Source organism: Schistocerca serialis, chromosome 9, assembly GCF_023864345.2.
Source record: "Schistocerca serialis cubense isolate TAMUIC-IGC-003099 chromosome 9, iqSchSeri2.2, whole genome shotgun sequence".
NCBI lineage: Eukaryota > Metazoa > Arthropoda > Insecta > Orthoptera > Acrididae > Schistocerca > Schistocerca serialis.
The window spans coordinates 402200225-402220034 of NC_064646.1; the positions used below are offsets into that span (position 1 = coordinate 402200225).

At 37.5% G+C, this 19810-nt stretch overlaps 1 protein-coding gene across 1 annotated transcript in view; it reads left to right on the forward strand.

Annotated features, from left to right (window-relative positions):
• Positions 1-19433, forward strand: part of LOC126419655 (PR domain zinc finger protein 1-like) — an 88663-nt gene extending 69230 nt beyond the window's left edge. The window contains exons 4-12 of the mRNA XM_050086844.1: positions 5684-5803; positions 6186-6221; positions 8135-8260; positions 8873-8999; positions 10408-10663; positions 11602-12932; positions 13598-13826; positions 15384-15508; positions 16800-19433. Coding sequence (XP_049942801.1) covers positions 5684-5803; positions 6186-6221; positions 8135-8260; positions 8873-8999; positions 10408-10663; positions 11602-12932; positions 13598-13826; positions 15384-15508; positions 16800-16957 — 2508 coding nt within the window. The 3' untranslated portion in view covers positions 16958-19433. The remainder of the gene's footprint in view (positions 1-5683; positions 5804-6185; positions 6222-8134; positions 8261-8872; positions 9000-10407; positions 10664-11601; positions 12933-13597; positions 13827-15383; positions 15509-16799) is intronic.
• Positions 19434-19810: the final 377 nt, after the last annotated feature.

Sequence of the window (19810 nt, forward strand, 5' to 3'; positions counted from 1 at the left end):
ATATGCATGTTAAAAGGACTCAATTACACCAGTATCGCAGCACCTGATCTTTTTACCCTGTAGTCGTGCTAAAACACCGGTAATCGTTTCTAGCGATACCTGGCAGAACTATGTTCAGAGTCATTTTGGGCAGCACCTCGCGAGTTTAAAAGCCACTGGATTAACTAGTTTTGTTATCCACACATGACAGTAAACGCACGCAAACGCAGTTTACGTTCAACAGGTTTGGAGCTTAGCTGCAAATCAAATTTTACACAACCGACTGCCCAACAAAATATTAGCAAAGACATTTGTTTCTCACTGTAGTCCACGAAACAAAAAGTTTCACATCGTCCTCACGGCCACCCCTTGCAAGATGGCTTTATACACAATATTGTTTCGACAGACTCGTTTGAGACAGATGTTTAAGATTATTAACATAACAGTAGGAAAAAAGAAAAATGAAGGAAACGGTCATTATAATCTTCAAAATCAGGGCAATGAAAGTGAAGATAATCTGACTGAGATGGTGTAGCGGATCACATACAGGACAGGAACAGATTATATTTGCTACTTTTCTTGTTATGAGAGACCATAAAATTAAAAATATACCAGAATTTGTTAATAGGCAAAAAAGGGAAGCAGAGTATAGCGCAAAGACAAACGAATTCGACTAGATAAATAAAGTAGCAGAGTTACGAACGTTGCCAGATGACTGCAAAAGAAATCCCTCGGCTTATATCAAGCGTTTCTTTTTGTAAAGTAGATCACTACCGGAAGTCAATTACAAACAAATCTCAGCAAAGAGCGATAAGATAACGAACCAACTTCCTGTTCTACAAGAATAAGCATGTTAAGTTTTCAGTAGGCTTCATAAATACTCTAAGAAATAGGCGGATGTATCTTTTATTACAATAGTTTCTAAGAATAAGAGGAGAGAAATGGAAGTTCGCTAGCTACAGAACGAAATAAACCTGGAAGAAGTGCTGAATTTGAGACGTTACTGTCACTGTGAAATTTCTTGCTCGGTTTATAAACAGGCTTACTCTACATATGCTGAGTCTGATTTACAACTGTAAAAAATGACGTATACACTTCCTTTCTCCTGTGCTTCATACATACATAACAACAGGCCATAAGGAAAAGAATTTTCCTCACAGCAGTATTTCATCTTGAGGCATATTTTCGATAAAATGTTGTGACGAGAAATATTCCATCCAGAGGACTAGGTTTCAGTTGTTAGCTCCATAATTTCGTTCTGAGGCAGACTGAATACCTTGCTTAATATCTGCTCTTTGCAAAATGAGTCCTACCAAAGAGCGTCGCTCTACATCTCGTGTCCGTATCGCCTCTGTATATGCACAACTGTAAAGTGGATCATGGAACCTACAATTAAGAGTTCACGAAGCATGCGATAAAGCACTCGCACAGACTGCGTACGGAATAACCGCCAAAGTTACGAGAGCGGGGTTTCCCATAGCGTCTAGAGCGTATTAAATGGGGAAGTAGAGGAACGTAAATGTGGTGAGAGGACGTACAAAACCTAATTTCTTGTTTTTGTTCCCGACCGAAAAATTTTGTCCGAAAACCGGCACTCCAGAGCACAGGTAATCAAATTCGTGCTGGAAATTTTTTAGATTTCCCATTCAGGGAAACGTCGGTACAGTTGTAATTATCACAATAATTCTGCAAAATCCTACTACGATTCTCTAGCGCACAATCCGATTAAAACTTCAAGCACGTCTGGGCGAATTGGAGAGTATATCCTTTTTAATAGTAAGCTTTCGGTCGCCATTAATCGGCGTTGTTACTCATCTGATTATGCTAGGAGTAAAGTAAACACACGGCATTTATCGTCTCAGCAGAAGAGATCAAGGGCCAGGCTAAACCTATTTAACATAAAACGGGGAGAAATTTGCGTGAAATATAAGTAATTCGCAAACAAATGGGTTCTTTTAATTGCCAATGACGTTTGGAAACTACTCAGATTTTTTTATCTTGTCGAACACCGGTATAATAATAATTGGTGCAAACAATTCCAATCGGCAAACTCCTGCTTCGATTCTGTGGCGCACCGCCAGATTAAAATTTTAGACAAATCTGAGCTTTCGTTACCCGCTAATTAGTGGTATTAGTCTGACCTACGCTAGGAGTAAAGAAAACACACAGCGTCTGTTGTCGTGGAATGAGCGTAGGAGAAGTCAAGACGTAGCCAAAAAACATGGAACCTAAAACGGGGAGATGTTTGTGTGAAATGTGAACCTTCGGCAAGAAGCTGACCGTTTTTAAGCAGGCCCAAGTCATATCTGGCACGTGAAGTTTGCTTCCCTGGAACAACATTATAAAAATGATGATCTCGCAGAGACGAGTCTGCAAAACAGAACATCACAGGTAATTATGAAGCTGGTGAAACACGTCAAATTTAAGGAAACGTACGTTAGTAAATGAAAGCACTTTATACGTACCGACAAATACAAAAGTTGCCTTAATTCCATGAATAAACCAACATCGTTTATGAAATGGTCACAGAAAAAAATGGAAGTTAACAGACGTAAGAGCCTACTACAGCAAATGAGATTACAAGTTCCTTCACCATAGCAGATAGACGCTATATGTCCACTTCCACGTCAACGTGAAGAATTGTAGCAGGTGTCAACCAACGTTTCTTCTTTGGTATTATGTTGGTGCTGTTCCGTTTTGAACACTTCCCCCGACGTCGATACAATATCAAACAAAACAAAAAAAAGAATATAATTCTCTCGCCTCTGTAGGTAACTTGACTGGTTATTCTTACCTCTTCACTTGCTTTAAATTTAGACAGCATAGTGTCAACAACAATAATATCAATACTCTCCTACGTTGCACCCTGCCCAAATCTTCCTTTGTCCCTTCTTTGGTCCACAACTCATAAAGAGTCCGAACAATAATCTCCTCGGATAGACGCATCTGTCCCGCTGTCAGGCGAGAGTACTACCGGCATATCGTAGAAGCTCACGTTAGACTTGACGCAAAGGCAGAACCGAGATGTAAAATGTTACTACGGGAATGGCGGTCCAAAAATAGAAACTGTAATTTCTTCCGCCATTCTCCGCTTCGATTAGAAACTGGGGCTAAAATTTCAATCCCAGTAAACTACAAAATACAAACATGGTAGAGCCAGATAACGATAAGCACAACAATTAGATTTTTGTCGGTTGGTAATTGATTCGCGAGTTCACATGCTGCAATTTCCGAAAATTTATTTCATATTAGACATAAATTACACTACTTTAACCAGGGCGAGTGTTTTCGCAAACTAGTTCAATACCAGCTACGGACGCAGGTGGGAGGACACTCATAAGCTAAGTCAGTCTTAGCTACCAAGGAAAGCCTCCGCCGGAAATGCGGCTACCACCCTGTAACCTGTGCTGACTGAGACCCCGCAGTGAAAACTGACAGCTACTCGCGACAGCCCAGACTGATTTGCTCCTGCATATATTTCGCCAGACCCGCTCCCTGGTGTGCTCGCCCGAATGCGACGCCGGGGGAACTGTCTAGTTGGCGCCAACCCGGGAAGGCACCCGACTGGTGCAGACGCAGATCCATCTGTCGGCGACTTCTGGAACCTCAACGCTAACTCTGCAGCGGCGCACGACGGCAGCGCTATAATATTAAGCGTCGGCCTGAGAAATGAAAATGGGAGGGAAAAACGAAATGCATACTTAAGAGAGTTACTGCTTCATAATAATTTTCGATCCGGCGTAAATCCTGCAAACATTTCTGAAATTCATTTTGAGCAGTTCTGTATTATTGACCTCGACTGTACTGTTCGTTATGTTTATAATAATTTATAAATACGGTATCCCACATTATTGTCAATGAAGAATAGCACTATTAGTTTTCGGCAAGTCCTGATAAAACCATGAAGCAGCGTTCACTGCACATCAAGTAGATAGAAAAGTTATCGAAGATGTGTCACATCGAAAGGTTTGCACCAAGCTGGGAGCAACACAGCAATATTGTCAACGATATATAGTCTACAAAACTAACCATAGCTCTATTTAGTTGCCTGTACAGTAATAGTTATACAGGCTGAAGTAAAAAGTGAAGCTCTCATCAACCCAAAGGTTGGTTGGAACATCACAACGTACCTATATATACCCATTGTGCTATTTACGTGGTAGTAGTTATAAATTTTAATTCTTGGTCTGTCAAAACTTTTTTTTTCTTCGTTTCTCATTTCTCCTACGATCTAGATATACCTTCAAGCGTATCAATACTGCAAGCGCGAAGTTTCTTAAAATAAAAGTGTGGCTTTCGTTTTCCGTAATCCGTTAACAAAATTCCGTGATCACTTCGGTAGAATAGTGCAGCAGTAATTTTTTAAGTGAAGCTAAAGCTGCTTTTCTCGCTGATCAGTGCCGACTGACGACCCAAGCTGGAGGCACCAAGCTCAGAGGGGCGCAGTGCAAATATTTTAATGGTCTTCCCAAGAGTGTAAGGAGAGCTTTAAATCATACATGGCTTGTGACTTTGTGAGGCAAAATGGTTACGAATCAGTCCTGCCCACATCATTGTCCACCTGAGATGGTGATCATCTTCTAATGACATCCTTTCTTTAACAGTGGAATAAGCTTAACGTTTCTACCATAATAACTTTTGAGACGCAGTGAATACCAGGTTCACCCCAGAGACCAAACCATTCTTTCATCGTCCACATAAATTACAATTTTTATCGTGTTCCGATACTTGGTCAGTAAGTTAATTCCTTGTGCTAAAGGGAATATATAAGGGCCTACAAAAAAGTTCCCATTCAAAAGCTGTACTGTCCAGAATCAGTATGCCTAGCAGGCAAAATCACTGTGAGCATTGAGACAATCATCCCACCAATGGCACCAGGTTGAAGATACCTGCTTGGTAAAAAACAGTCTCCTGTTGTGTGAAGATGTCCATAACTGCCCACTGCACATCCTAACCCAACAGGAATCCTCACCTCTTTTCTAAGAGACCGAAGGGGTGATAGTTGTACGAGGAGAGGCAGGACAGGCTCTTGAGTCTCTCCCATTTGAGTTTGCATAACTTCTGCATTATGACATTTGTGATATGGGGATGTGCTTTTATCCTGAAGCAGCAGCACCGCTTGTCGCAGTTTTCATTCCACATCGGTAGTTTTTGACAGACATGCTGCCCCACATACATTCTTCGTTGTATGATGGATGTCTACCAGAGTTCGTCTTTCAGCAGCCAAAAATAACAGCATATTGGCCGTGCATTTGGTAATAACATTGCCACAGTACACATTTTCTGCTTGCACATCAGAAAGACACAAATGCCACATTAATCCCTTGTCTGCATGTCAGAGCTTACATACCTGCACCAGAGTCTCTCTACATTGCATGTATGCTGCAGCAATACCCTCAAATGGAAACTTTTTGATCGCCTCTTATATATCTTCTTTCAGGTAAGCCTACGATGTGGACTTCTGTAGCTACCCATGACTTAGTTTCATACAATTATGTGTTGTTTGCCACAGATTGGCTCATGCTTATTTCATCTCTCTTCTGTTTATGCATTTATGATATTGTTTATTTATGGAATAACTGAACTTTATTCTTGTAAGCTTTTATTCTGACTGATTCTGTTTATTTCTATGCCAAAGACCATTTTTGCTGCACATTATGCAGGTAAGCAGTTTATTAACTTTACCATTTTTCTTTTATTTTAGGTACAAGGTGTTTGGAGCACTGGGTACATACCACCAGGAACCAGATTTGGTCCTCTTGTTGGAGAAGTTTATGCCAAGGATGCTGTTCCCAGCACTGCCAACAGAAAATATTTCTGGAGGGTAAGTACTCAACACGACATGTGTATGTATAGTAACCAACGAACCAACAACCACTGTTGTTACCTGTAACCATGGCACAAATTAACCACCTCCCAAAGGCATCAACTACAAGGTGGCTGGGCTATTACTTTCATTTACTATTGCTGGAGAAGTTAATGCATTGTTTGGGTTTCTTTATGTGTTAAAAAATCACGATATGGTGAATACATAATACACTTCACACAAAACTTTGCATCTTGAACAAGCTGTTACACTTTAAATTATATCAGACAATCTAACAGTAATAATAATAAAATCTTTGTGACACTGGTGTATGGGTTTGTTTTCTTATTGCTTGTTTTTCCACTTCTTTTCATGTCATCCTTCTAAAACACACAATCAGGTGCAAATTAAAGAAGAACTGGGACACTGGCCTAAGGTACAATGATTATTATTTTCACATATCTGAAACTACTCACAATTAAATCACAAGGATAATATGTAACCTAGTTAAAAGATAGAAATTAAGGCACATATACAGTAGCAGAATTAATTCTGGACACTTTGTAGAGATTCATTGAATATTGCATTCAGGTGTTCACCAACATCATCAGAGGTCTTGGGGTTTGATCACTCTGAACCATGAACTGCCTACGGCCTCTTGTAGCTCACTCTGGTTACTGGGATTCATGAAGCCATAATTTTCAATCTTGACCTCAAGTTCTCAATTGGGATGCAGTGGAGAGTGTTGCCAGGACAGGTCAGCACACTAATCTGGTGGTCAGTAAGCCATTTCTTATTGATTCTAGTGCTGTGACATGGTGCACCACCTTGCTGAAAGTTGCACTGATGTCTATTATCTTGAAACAAATTGTGGATATGTGGCAGCAATTTGAGCACTACAACCTCCTCTTGGTGTTTTTGGTGCAGATGTTGCCCTGTAACACTTTCAGACACCCATTGCCATGTCTTGCAATGCAGCCCCACACATTGAAACAGATGGTATGCTTCATAGTGGCAGTGATGCACTCAGACAACAAGTCTTCATTTGGTCTACAATGAATGAATTTAAATCCACCATTTTCAAAGATACTGATCTTAGTCTCATCACTTCTAATGATTCTAACCCCATTCTCTTACATCCACTTCCTCTGTGCTAAGGCCCATTGCATACATTTCTGCATTTTGTTCAGGCAAGATTTATTTCTGGGAGTCACTGTAAACCATCTTCACAAAGTTATGATCTGACTGTTCGAACAGAAACTTCAACCTCTGAAGTCTTCAAGAAGGCATGAACGTCTTCAGAAAAATGTCAACAATCTTAAAGTCTTCATTAGTCAGTGTTGGTATTCTGCTGAATATTTGAGCAGTTTTGGTTAACCCGGTTTCTTCATACTGCTTGCAGATTTTCCTCACACCCATCTTTGCAACACCTGCACCCATGCTTTTTGCTATTTCTTCATAAGTGCAACCTTCTTCATGAATTATTATTGCCTTACTCCTTTTACTCTGTGACCAATCAGCGTGTTATGGCCCCAGAAGCGTAATTTCCAATACTGTCTTCTGTCACAGCTCACTTTAAATAAATCTTGCACTTCAACAACAATAATGTATTGCTTGCTTCTGTAGCTATAACAGTGTTCAGCATACTTTTTCTTACTATAATATGCATTCCTTGTTTGATCTGTCAGAACAGAACAAATGACAGGCTTGCTTTGCAGTTGCACAAGGATGTAAAACAGTGAAGTTTTCAACTGCATTTAGTGAAGTTTATTCATCTGCTTTTAATAAAAATATAACATATTCTATTTTCTAAAACTGATAAATATTTAGTATACACATCATACAGAAAAATAGAAGAATAGCTCATTGATTTAGTATACTTCAGCTTACATGCATCTCGTGATGTTAACTGAATGAATGTTTCAATTAAGTGTCCAGAATTAAAACCATCGTGTTTAAAAGCAAGCACATATAAAATAAGATGTTTAAACAAACCAAAAAACTGTGGAAAGCAAAAAGCACATGGCAATTATTATATCCTTCATTTTTCAAATCAATGCTCTATACATTATTGAATATACATGTTAAGAGTTTTAGTTTTCCTGCCTTTCATATACAAATGCATGCTTCACTTTTTTGCCTTTGTTACATATTTAAAAAAGAATAATGAAACAATATGAATGAAGTCTTCATTCCATTCATACATTGTATTCTGCCACATTCAGTACAAACATATAAATGACACCACATCATAGCTGATTAGTTCCTACTGAATAGACTGATTAAAAACACATGTAATAAGTATTGTTTACCCATCTATCTAAAATGCAACCACTTTTGTCATTTTAGGTCTACAAGGACAATGAATTATATTATTATATGGATGGTTATGATGTCAGCAAGTCCAACTGGATGCGATTTGTAAACCCAGCATATTCATCAGAGTCTCAAAATCTGATTGCCTGCCAGTACAAGGTGAGCATTATCTCCTTTTATACAAAAGATAGGAATAGCCATTTTCTTTTTATAGTTTTTCTTTAAATAATTTTAGTAAAAAAGAAAAGAAAGAAAGAAACAAGGTGAACATGAATGTGCAACATCAGACCCAAAGAAATTAATTTGTTAACTCTGTAAAATCAAAATTGTACTTTTCAAAACTTTTAACAGTGGGAAAAAAAGTAAGACAGACTTTTTGGAAGATACACATAAAAGTAATTAATCAATGGAGGAAAAATGAATATGAACATGGAAGCAACAGTTAAAGAGAGAAATCAGCTTTTGTCTTCAAATTACAGTAGTGTGCTCATTAATAAGAATTGAAGTAGGTGGAGGATAATTGGTCCATTACAACTCCTTGTCTTACAGATAATTCACCATGCATTGGAAAAGCATTGTATTATTCTGAAAACATCTAACAGGTTTATTTTTAAGTATTTAAAAGCATTTCTATAAAGAGCAACAGAGAATTTAATTTTTTCATTAAATTAAGAAACATTAGAAATTTTTTTAACTCTGTTTCAAAACTTCCATCAATAAAAATAGTTGCATATAATAAATTTATCATTTATGCAAAATTTCTTCTTACAGATGAATATCTATTTTTACACAATCAAGCCAATCCTACCCAACCAAGAGCTGTTAGTGTGGTACTGTCGAGAGTTTGCAGAAAGGCTTAATTACCCACTCACTGGGGAGCTCATGTTGCAGAGAATACGTAAGTCAAAATTTACACTCATTTGTGTGCATTTTTTGTTAGTCATCTTTATCTACATTAGTTTCATACATAACCATTTGTTCCAAGAATGTTTGAAGGAGGGGGTTGGCTGAGAGTTAAGGATTCATCTGCTAATGATTTTTTCATAATAACTAGGAATACATCTTCAGGACTGAGTATTAATGAAACTCCAAACAGCATGCTGAGAACTGATGACCAACTGTTTTGTATATTGTGGTGACAAAAGACTTGGGATAGTAATATGCACATATGCAGGTGGTGGCAGTATCACATACACAAGATATAAAAGGGCAACACTTTGACAGTTTTGTCATTTGCACTCAGGTGATTCATGTGAAAAAGGTTTCCGATGTGATAATGGCTACATGATGGAAATAAGTAGACTCTGAATGCAGAATGGTAGTTGGACTAGATGCATTTTGAAAATTGTTGGGAATTCAATATTCTGAGATCCACTGTTTCAAGAGTGTGCCAAGAACACCAAATTTCAGGTATTGTCTCTCAGCACGGACAACCCATTGGCCAATGGATGTCACTTAATGACAGAGATCAGCAGTTTGTGACCGTATCAACTGGAATCCTGATGACTGGAAAACTGTGGCCTAGTCAGATGGGTCCGGATTTTAGTTGGTAAGAGCTGATGGTAGGGATCGAGTGTGGTGCAGACCCCACAAAATCATGGACTCAAGTTGTCGACAAAGCACTTTGCAAGCTGGTGGTGGCTCTGCAATGGTGTGGACTATGTTTATACGGAGTCTACAGCGTTCTCTGGTGCAACTGAGCCAATCATTGACTGGAAATGGTTATTTTCAACTACTTGGAGACTATTTGCAGCCATTCACAGACATCATATTCCCAAATAATGATAGAATGTTTATGGACGACAATGTGCCAGTGGGCCACAATTGTTTGCAGTTGCTTTGAAGAACAAACTGTACAGTTTGAGTGAATGATTTGGGCACCAGATCACCCAATATGAAGCCCATTGAACATTTATAATAATTGAGAGGTCAGTTCATATGGCTACAAAGGCAACATGTCTCATTATTTTCTGCAAGGGACTTCCATCGACTTGTTGAGTCCATACCGTGTCATGTTGCTTCACTATGCTGGATAAAATGAGGTCTGACACAATATCATGACATTAGAAGGTATCCCACGACTTTTGTCACCTCAGTGTGTGCTCACCCAGTGACACCATGACAAAAAAACCTTTGTATTACTGATACCTGACACTCCACAACACACAACACAGAACAAATAACAAAGTAATGGGAACAAATATCTCAATATAAAAACATATGCATTTTCTGTACTGAAACTGGAAGCATTCTCTGCAAGGACACAATGACTTACCAATTAAGTGATGCACAATTTTATGAAACAGGACAGCAGGTTAATGGTGTGGCACCTCCAGCCTCACTGCCTGAGGTATCAACAACAGCTGCAGCCAGCCCAACTCGGCCTCCCAGTAAGGATGCTGGAGCACCATATGAACCAAGAACCACACAGTTCACTCCTACAGCAGACGGTTCTGTGCGTTCTGATGAGGGCTACCACAGCAACGAATACCATGATGATGCCTTCACACCACCTGAGGACAGCAGTGATTCAGACAGTGATAATTATGTCCTCGATTTCAGGTGAGGGATTAAAAGTATGATTAAAATTATAAAGTTCCTGGAAATAACATATTCATAAAGCTCTCAGTTTACTGAACTTTCATACCAGCACAGAATAAAATGTGCAATGATACAGTTTAAAGCAGTAGTCTCACATTTACAAAAAGGCTGGTGAGCATGTGGTGGGAAGAACAAAGACATCTCCTGTTTTGAATTTAAATATAATGCTGATTTCCAAGGTTATCATTTTCAGTATAACATCAAATTGCAAATATCAATTCATATTTACATTTACACTACTTCAAAGTAGTAATATTCCGGCTTCACTGAGTTCTGTTTCAAAATATAAATGTGGGTATATTTGAAATTTGTTTCATGAAGGCATTTTCATGTGTGTGCAGCATCTAGTGAAAACTTGAAAATTTACTTATTATTCATGTTACTGTAGCACAAAATTTTGGAATAATATATTTGACAGTTCAAACATATTTATATACCACAAGCTCCCCACAATATGGTCTACTGACATGACATAAACATGTTATGCCCCACACGACTTTTAAAAAATATTTGAAGAACATTTCAGCTATCTTGTGGTATTTTCAATTGCACAAATGTAAACATGTTGAGTAATTTCTAATGGTCATATAACACTTGAAAAATGCAGAGGAAAAAAGAGACTACATATTATAAGAATAACAAAGATACATTACAGGCAACAAGAAAGGCATTTTATATGCTTGTACCTATTAATTTATATGAGTTGTTTATTGATCACAGTTAATGGTAGCATGTATAATTCTTTACAAGAAGTAGTTTTTTGTAGTAAATTACATTCTAAAAATAGCTTCATTATTAGAATGTTATTAAATAATGTTACATTATAGTAAAAGTGTAAGGAACATTTATGCTTTATAAATTAGTGGCAATATTTAACTATATTTTTTTCTAATTTTCAGTAAGAAATCATCCCAAAAAGAGACAAGTGTTGTTGTTGAACCACCAGATGTTCAGAAAAATGAATACCGGAAAGTAAAAATCAAGATAACAAAAGCCTACCATTACAAAAGTGCCAAGAATGAAGCAGTACCAGAAACAACTGTTGTCGCAGACCATGAGAAGGAGAGGTTATCGCCTGTCGCTACAGTTCATGCACCACCAGCACCAGTAGCAGTGCCCAAATCTGAAGTACTAGATGCACCACCCACCAGTACCACATCTGTCATTGTCAATGAGTCATCACTGAAAAAACCATTTTATGAGCCAGATGTCGTACGTGAGCCTACACCACCAAATCGCCATCGTGTAAGTCCTCTCGGAGGCACGAGCATTCTCGAAAACATACTGCTGCGTAACAGGCCAAATGCAGGTCAGCAAGCAGAAGTCAGTGAGAGAAGTAATAATAATGATGGTGGAAGCAACCCACCACATGCCACACCACCACATGCCACACCACCACCACCATCTTCACCGACGGAGATGGCATATTCTTACAAGAAGTCACACCGCTACGGACCACTTCCGTGCAGTCCAGACTCTAGTTCTGGTGCAGGTCACATCATCCCACAGCAGCCCCCACCACCACCTCTACCCTTATCACCGGTTCACCAGCCACACATGATCCACCACCCCGTACCGAGACATCGATCACCACGTACACCGACCCCGCCTCCTCCACCTCCACCGCATATGTTATACAGCCACCCTCAACCCATTGCTGTACCTCCTCACCATCTTGATGTCTCATATTTACCTTCTACAGCTGGTCCAGCAACTATGTTCAATACCCATCAGCCTCCATATCCTTACGGTTTGTATGCCACTCCAGCCCCTCCACCACAACAAAATGGGCACCATCCTCATCATCCACCACCTCACTTACCAACTCCTTCTTACTCGCCACCTCATCTACTACATCCACCTACTGTTGTTATGCACCACCCCAATACGAGCAGTCATCAGATGCTAACTCCCCTTCAACCATCTCCTCCTTCTTCATTGTCACCAGATGGCAGTGCGGGAGTAACACGGAGTAACAGCCCCCACAGCCCAAACAACAACACTGCTACAGGAAATGGGCGTGGATATCGGTCTCTCCCTTACCCACTGAAGAAAAAAGATGGAAAGATGCACTATGAGTGCAATGTGTGCTGCAAGACCTTCGGTCAGCTGTCAAACCTCAAGGTGCACCTGAGGACACATTCCGGGGAGAGACCATTCAAATGCAATGTTTGCACAAAAAGCTTCACACAACTTGCACACCTGCAGAAACATCATCTAGTCCACACAGGTGAGGAATAATTTTAAAACAAAACTTTAGGACTAAATTAGCATGAATTATTTCTTTGCTGCCACTTTCTAATCATGCCAACTTGAAAAACAATAGTAAGAATTTCTTTATACTATTTCTTATAACAATTAACGATGATAAAATGTTATTTCTGAACACATATATTTTATACTACCACCCCGCTCAACAATGTTAAAAGATCCAAAGTTAGATGACAGCCGGCCGCGGTGGTCTAGCGGTTCTAGGCGCTCAGTCCGGAACCGCGCAACTGCTACGGTCGCTGGTTCGAATTCTGCCTCGGGCATGGATGTGTGTGATGTCCTTAGGTTGGTTAGGTTTAAGTAGTTCTAAGTTCTAGGGGACTGATGACCACAGATGTTAAGTCCCATAGTGCTCAGAGCCATTTTTATTAGATGACAATGTAAATTATTCTTGGTTAGTTGAAGGCATTCATTATTCATCCCACTTGTAGCACTCAATATTTGTAACGCATATGAATTACTAAAATTATTTTTTAAAATATTTTAGCTTTAATAGATATATTTGTCAGTTGTTTATTTAACAAATACTGTTCTAAAAGTATTAATTTCTAGAATACTTGTGATAACAATCTACTAAACCAAGTCTTATGGCTTACACTAATATCTTAAAAACAATTTTTCCAGGAGAGAAGCCTCATCAATGTGAAATTTGCCAGAAGAGGTTCAGTTCCACATCAAACCTAAAAACTCACTTGAGACTACACTCTGGTCAAAAACCTTATGCCTGTGACTTGTGCCCTGCTAAGTTTACACAATTTGTGCATCTAAAATTACACAAGAGACTGCACACTAACGAACGGCCCTATACATGCCAGGGTTGTTCCAAGAAGTACATCAGTGCTTCTGGTTTAAGGTAAATTTTATTTTACCTTCTTGTACTAGGAATATTATGTTTATATGTAAAAATAATTAACTCTATTACTTTTGTAATGAAACTAGTTAGTTCATCCAAATTGCCACTCTGTGTTAGACACCACATAGTCAACAAAACAAGTGACATTTGAAATTCAGGGACAGTGGAGTCATAGGCACTAGACTGTATTTGTAGTACCACACAATTAATTTAAATTACAGGAAAAAGATATTTGAAATATTTTTGCAAATTGCATTTTTTATGTATCACTGTTTATTAAATTCTTAAAGACAGTTCATAGCTTTGTTTAATGTGCTATTATGGCCTAATTCTTGTGGTTTCATCAAAATATCTTCAGATCCTACTTAAAAGCTGGCAATGACTATGGAACATTGGGAAATTTCCAGCTGAGGTGAAAAAGTTAACTAGAGGGAAATAAAATACCACCATTGTAGTTGAAAACTCTATGAGATAGTAAAAAAACTGTAGTGCTCTAGAATCATAAGAAATAATCAGGTACTAAGCATGTCCATTTTATCTTTAATAGCAAGATACAGCTTGTACTTCCTCAGATACTTGCTGGAAGAATGAATCTAGATTTTATTACATTAGGGAATTAGGTTAGGAAATGGAAAACTAGAAATAATGCATGAATTTTGCTATTTGTGCAGAAAAAACATCTGACAATGGCCAAAGTAGAGAGGGTATGAAATTGACACTCACAATATAAAGAAAAAGTTTCTGAAAAATATAAATTTATTAACACTGAACGTTTAAATTTATTTTATACACAAATTTGTATGGAGTATTGCCTTATATGGAAGTAAAGTTTAGTTGGAAAAACAAAGATGATTTGGTGGGTAGAATGGGTAACTAATGATGAGATATTGGGTTAAACTAGGTAGAAAAGAGCTTTTTGGCACAACTTTACTAAAAGAAGGGATATGTTGATAATACACATCCTGAAGCATCGAGGAATAATTAACCTGATAATGGAACAGAGAGAGAGGGGGAGGGGGGGAGGGAATGAGCAAAAATTGTAGAGGGAGGCCAAGGCTTGAGTACACTAAGTAGGTTCAAGAGGGCTTAGGTTGCAGTAACTGTGCTGAGATGATGAACCTTGCACAGGATACAACAGGATGGAGAGCTACATCAAATCAGACTGAAGGCAACAACAACATGCCAAGGCAGGAAATAGTAATACAACCCAACTGTTAATGAAGTTATTAACATTGAAAATATTGAATTTGTAGCAGTGTTATGCTTGGTAGTCACAGGTAAAAGGCTGATCAAGGCTAATCTTGAATCTTTACAAAACTCACTGTAGGTGCTGAATGAGAAGATGTGGAAACATTGGTATTAAAAGACAGATAGAAAAGTGATTCACATTTACGAATGAAACAAATAATATGTATTAATTTCTGCTATGGAGAAGGAGATTGATTTCACAGTTATTTATTCATCAGTTTACCTCTGGCACAAACATTTAATATGCAATAAGGTCTCATAATATTGTGCAAACAACTAAAGATGTTTAACATACCATTGCCTTTCCAGGACACATTGGAAAACCACAAGCTGCAGGCCAAACAACATTGAGGAAGAGCTGGCATTAGCAGCTGCAGCGGCTGCCGGATCCCCCCCAGGATATTTTGAATACAATAGTATGGATGTCAATATGGGTAAGCTGATGCATTTCATGAACATTCATAAACTTCATTCATTGTAAATAAATGCTGACTGGTTTTACTAACATTTCCATCATGGAAAAGTCAATAAACAGAGAAAATGAAGTTTTCTAGTCACAAAATAATTTAGGCATTCCCTATAATCTTTTACCTTTCTTCCCTCTCAATACAGGGTATACATAAAATCTGGGAACACTTTCAATTATTTATTGCACAAAAACTAAACATTATACAGATGTCATACATATTGCATTCTAAAGAGAAACTGAAAGTTTTTTTTACAAACATTCAATATGTGAACCATGAATGATCCGGCAGACATCAATATGGTAATCGAATTCTTGCCATACCCGCCCCATCATGGCATCATCGGCTGTGCAGTCACTTCCCATATTCTCACCCAGAGATCTGCTACATCACGTCGTAGAGGCGGTACATACACCAGATCTTTAATGTGTGCCCACAGAAAAAAAGTCACACGGAGTGAGATCTGGTGATCGGGGAGGCCATTTCATAAAACAGCTGTCCCCTTCTGTAGCATGGCCATGTTTGCGACTAGTGCTGACAGAAAATTAACAAACTACGCTGTGGCAGTATACATTGATAAAAAAAAAAAAAAAAAACTTTTGGGGTTTCTCTTCAAAATGACGTATGTATGATATTCATACAATGTTTGGTTCTTATGCAATAGATAATGGAAAGTGTTCCCGGACCCTATGTACACCCAGTATTTATTATTTTCTATTGTACACAAAATTTCTTAGAAGTTTAGGGCATATCACAGCAGCATCAATACTTTTTTGTCTTCTTTTTTTCTATGTCTTGCAGTTTAACAGATTAACATACATTAATTTGGTAGAAGTGTTGTTACACAGGATAACAAAAGCAGATGACTGTGTAATATGTTGTTCATGTGTTCAGTTTTATGATATTTCATTAGATTCAAAAACTGGATGCATGGTGTAAATACATATATGACAAGACATACTATTTCTAATTTTCAAGTTAACCCAGTATTCAGCGATTTTTTATAAACTTTTCAGAGATACTTCTTTTGAAGATTTCAATTCTGAGTCGATACAAGTACAGTAATATTTCCTACAACTAGTCACATACTTCAGTTTTCCCAAAATGATGCCCTATACCAACAGTGATTTTTAATCATTTTTATGTTACTGGGTATTGCCTATGCCCAGTTGTTTCTGTGTCTATATTTTCAGTATTTCCTGACCATTTCAGAAAGTTGTGGCTGTTAGATTATATCCTCCAATATTTCATGTTGCAGGAAGTCTTGAAAGAGAGATGCCAGAGATGGACTCAAAAGACTCTTTCACCAGCCAACAATCCCAGCACTGCATTGCGACTGCCAACTTGGGATCACAGGAGCCACCTAGGCCAAGTGTGATAGAATCTTCACAGCCACATGTTATTGAATGCACTTAATGTGGAATTGTTAGTGTTGAATACAGAAAAATGACTCATGTGATGCAGCCAGTGTTAACTGAACCAACACATTAGATGTACCTCCATTTTTCTGTGGTGATGTTCTTAGTTACATTTTTAAAAGTTCTGGATGTTTGCTTCCCATGATTAGATGTTATGTGGTAGAACATTCTTTGAGTGTATAATTCATATCTTGTAGTGAGAGATATCATTTGTAAAACTGTGATTGTGGACATAAGATCACAAAATGCAGACATCTGTTTATAAGGGTCATTACAAGAATGGATGATATTAGCATGTGGTGTCAGTGCAATGACTGACTCAGTTTCAGTCTAGTGAAACTGGGGACTATTATCTCTCTGCATTCGTGTTTCACCACCAAAGCTCCTCAGATTTTGCTTAAGTATCAGTAGGATGGTGTTTAGATGCTATGAAGTAATTTTTCTTGATGCACTAAGAAAGCAGGCTGTAGGATTAGGAATAAATGTTCCTGCAGAGGTTCTGTTGTAAATTTGTATCTATTTGTAAAATATTTCTGTTGCACAAACTATATGTTATCACACATGTGTCTCCACTCTTTTCCTCTTCAGCTATTGATCTTAAGAAAAGGAAGAAGTGAAAACTTCTCTCCTCAGATAATACTGTAAATATTCAGAGTATTTAATATATTTATATCAAGCTTGTCCAATGTATGTTTCTGGGAAACATGTCATTGCACATGTTTTGCTCTCATTTTATTGTAATTGATGTGATGAATGTTCTAAGTACAGTAATGACTTTTGAAGCAGTTATTGGTGCCAGATAAAACTGATACTACATATAGGGGTGTAATGCCGATATGCACAATAGTTATTTCTCTGATCTTTAGTTTTAAAGCCATATAGATATATGTAGCTGAGTAATATCCTGCTATGTAGCTGCAGTTACTCTCTTAAAAGTATTGACATGTAGACAGAGGGATATTTATTGTGTGAAGTAAGGCAGTTCTGTGGAAAAGTGAAACAACTGTTACACTTCTTCCAATTTAATTAAGTTTGGTGAAATGATATTCCAAATAGATGCTGTTAAATGTACTTACACTCCTTAGAGCAGATATTTCACTGCCCTTAGATAAGTAAAAGTTATGAGATACCACTGTCAAAGAGCATAAAAGAATCACGTGCATATATGTGCATCAGTGAGGGAACAGTTATAAGAGGTCATTTTGTCATGTGTCCTGAGAATCAGGACTGTAAAGCATTATACAAGTGAAGTGCTGAATTCATCTAGAAGTACTCCACATCTGAGGTGAATATAAACTGAAAAACTGATATGAGGACAAAAGCCCACCGACAACTAATTCAGAAAAATGTTAGAAAAAAAGAAGAAAATATTCAAAGCTATCTTTTAATACTAGGGTTAATGACAGCATTTCCAGTTCAAAGCGTGTGTTTAGAAACATAACTGCAATATTTGCTCATTTGTCTTAAAGGGGTTGCATAAACACTTGTTTCCTGTGCAAGTAGACAGAATGATTAATTGTTAAATGTCCTGCCATCAAAGAGTTTATTTAATGGTATATATTAGTCATATGTAATGTATATTTATTTTATTTATTTTTAAGTTAAACCCAAAGTTTGTTTCTCATGGAAACAAGTATTTAATGAGTTGCTTTTGTTTCTCCATCCAAACAGAGATGGATCTTTTTTAAATAGATGGCTCCTCTTTATGAATTAAAAGCCTTTATTTAGTATGTACCATGTACACCAACATTAAATTTTTAACTGCTGTGTATGGTATATTTATTCAAGGAAGTATACAGCCTGGAAGCGGTGTTCCTAGAGCAAAACAGAGAATGATCTCATTAAAGTTATTGATCACATAGATCTAATCCAAGAATTTTTTGGAAAAAATGCTTTTCTACAAGACAAGTACTTCTGTTAAAGTACTGTGTGAAAACAGCTATATAATAATATTTTATTAAGATAAACATTTGAAAAATCATGTATTTGCATCACTTAAGCCCACTGAAATAAATTTGAAAGTCTTTTCAGTTAAATTCATAGAACATTTATTTGTAAGTCACAATTTTGTGCATTTATTTACATGTACACACTTAACATGTTTGTTAAGTGACTCAATTCTGTGTGATTAGCTCATACTTTTAACTTGATTAAAATGCACTTTGTGCCTTCAACCAATTATTTTATCATCATGTGAATATTTATTATTGTTATGAGCTTGATTACCCAGAAACTGAAATTGATTTTAAAATTTTGCTGTCCATTTCTGTAGGCTTATGCATCAGTATGCTGCTGTATTTGCCTTTTCAATTTTAATGAGTATATTGTCCTGCCAGCAAATTGTACATATTAGCTAAATATTTATTTCAGAAAATGTGTGCATCATATCCCATTCCCCATATTTAGATATACTTCTCATGGTCTTTAGTGTGTGTGTGTGTGTGTGTGTGTGTGTGTGTGTGTGTGTGTGTGTTTGTTTGTTTGTTTGTTTGTTTGTTTGTGTGTGTGTGTGTGTGTGTGTGTGTGTGTGTGTGTGTGTGTGTGTGTGTGTGTGTGTGTGTGTGTGTGTGAGAGAGAGAGAGAGAGAGAGAGAGAGAGAGAGAGAGAGAGGCACACAGATGTGCATGCACATGTTTGCAGTGATGGCTTTGTGTAATTTATTAATGCTGTATGTTGTTGATGAATGTCTACAAGTTTTTGAAAATATTGCTACACATTTTTTTTACATTTTAGAAGTCTGGCCAAGCTAAAAGTGTGAAACATTTCCTACTTGTATGCCAGTTCTTACCATCAAGTGCATACATTAAGTATTACATGTAATTCACAATAATGTAAGTAAAGATTGTATTGG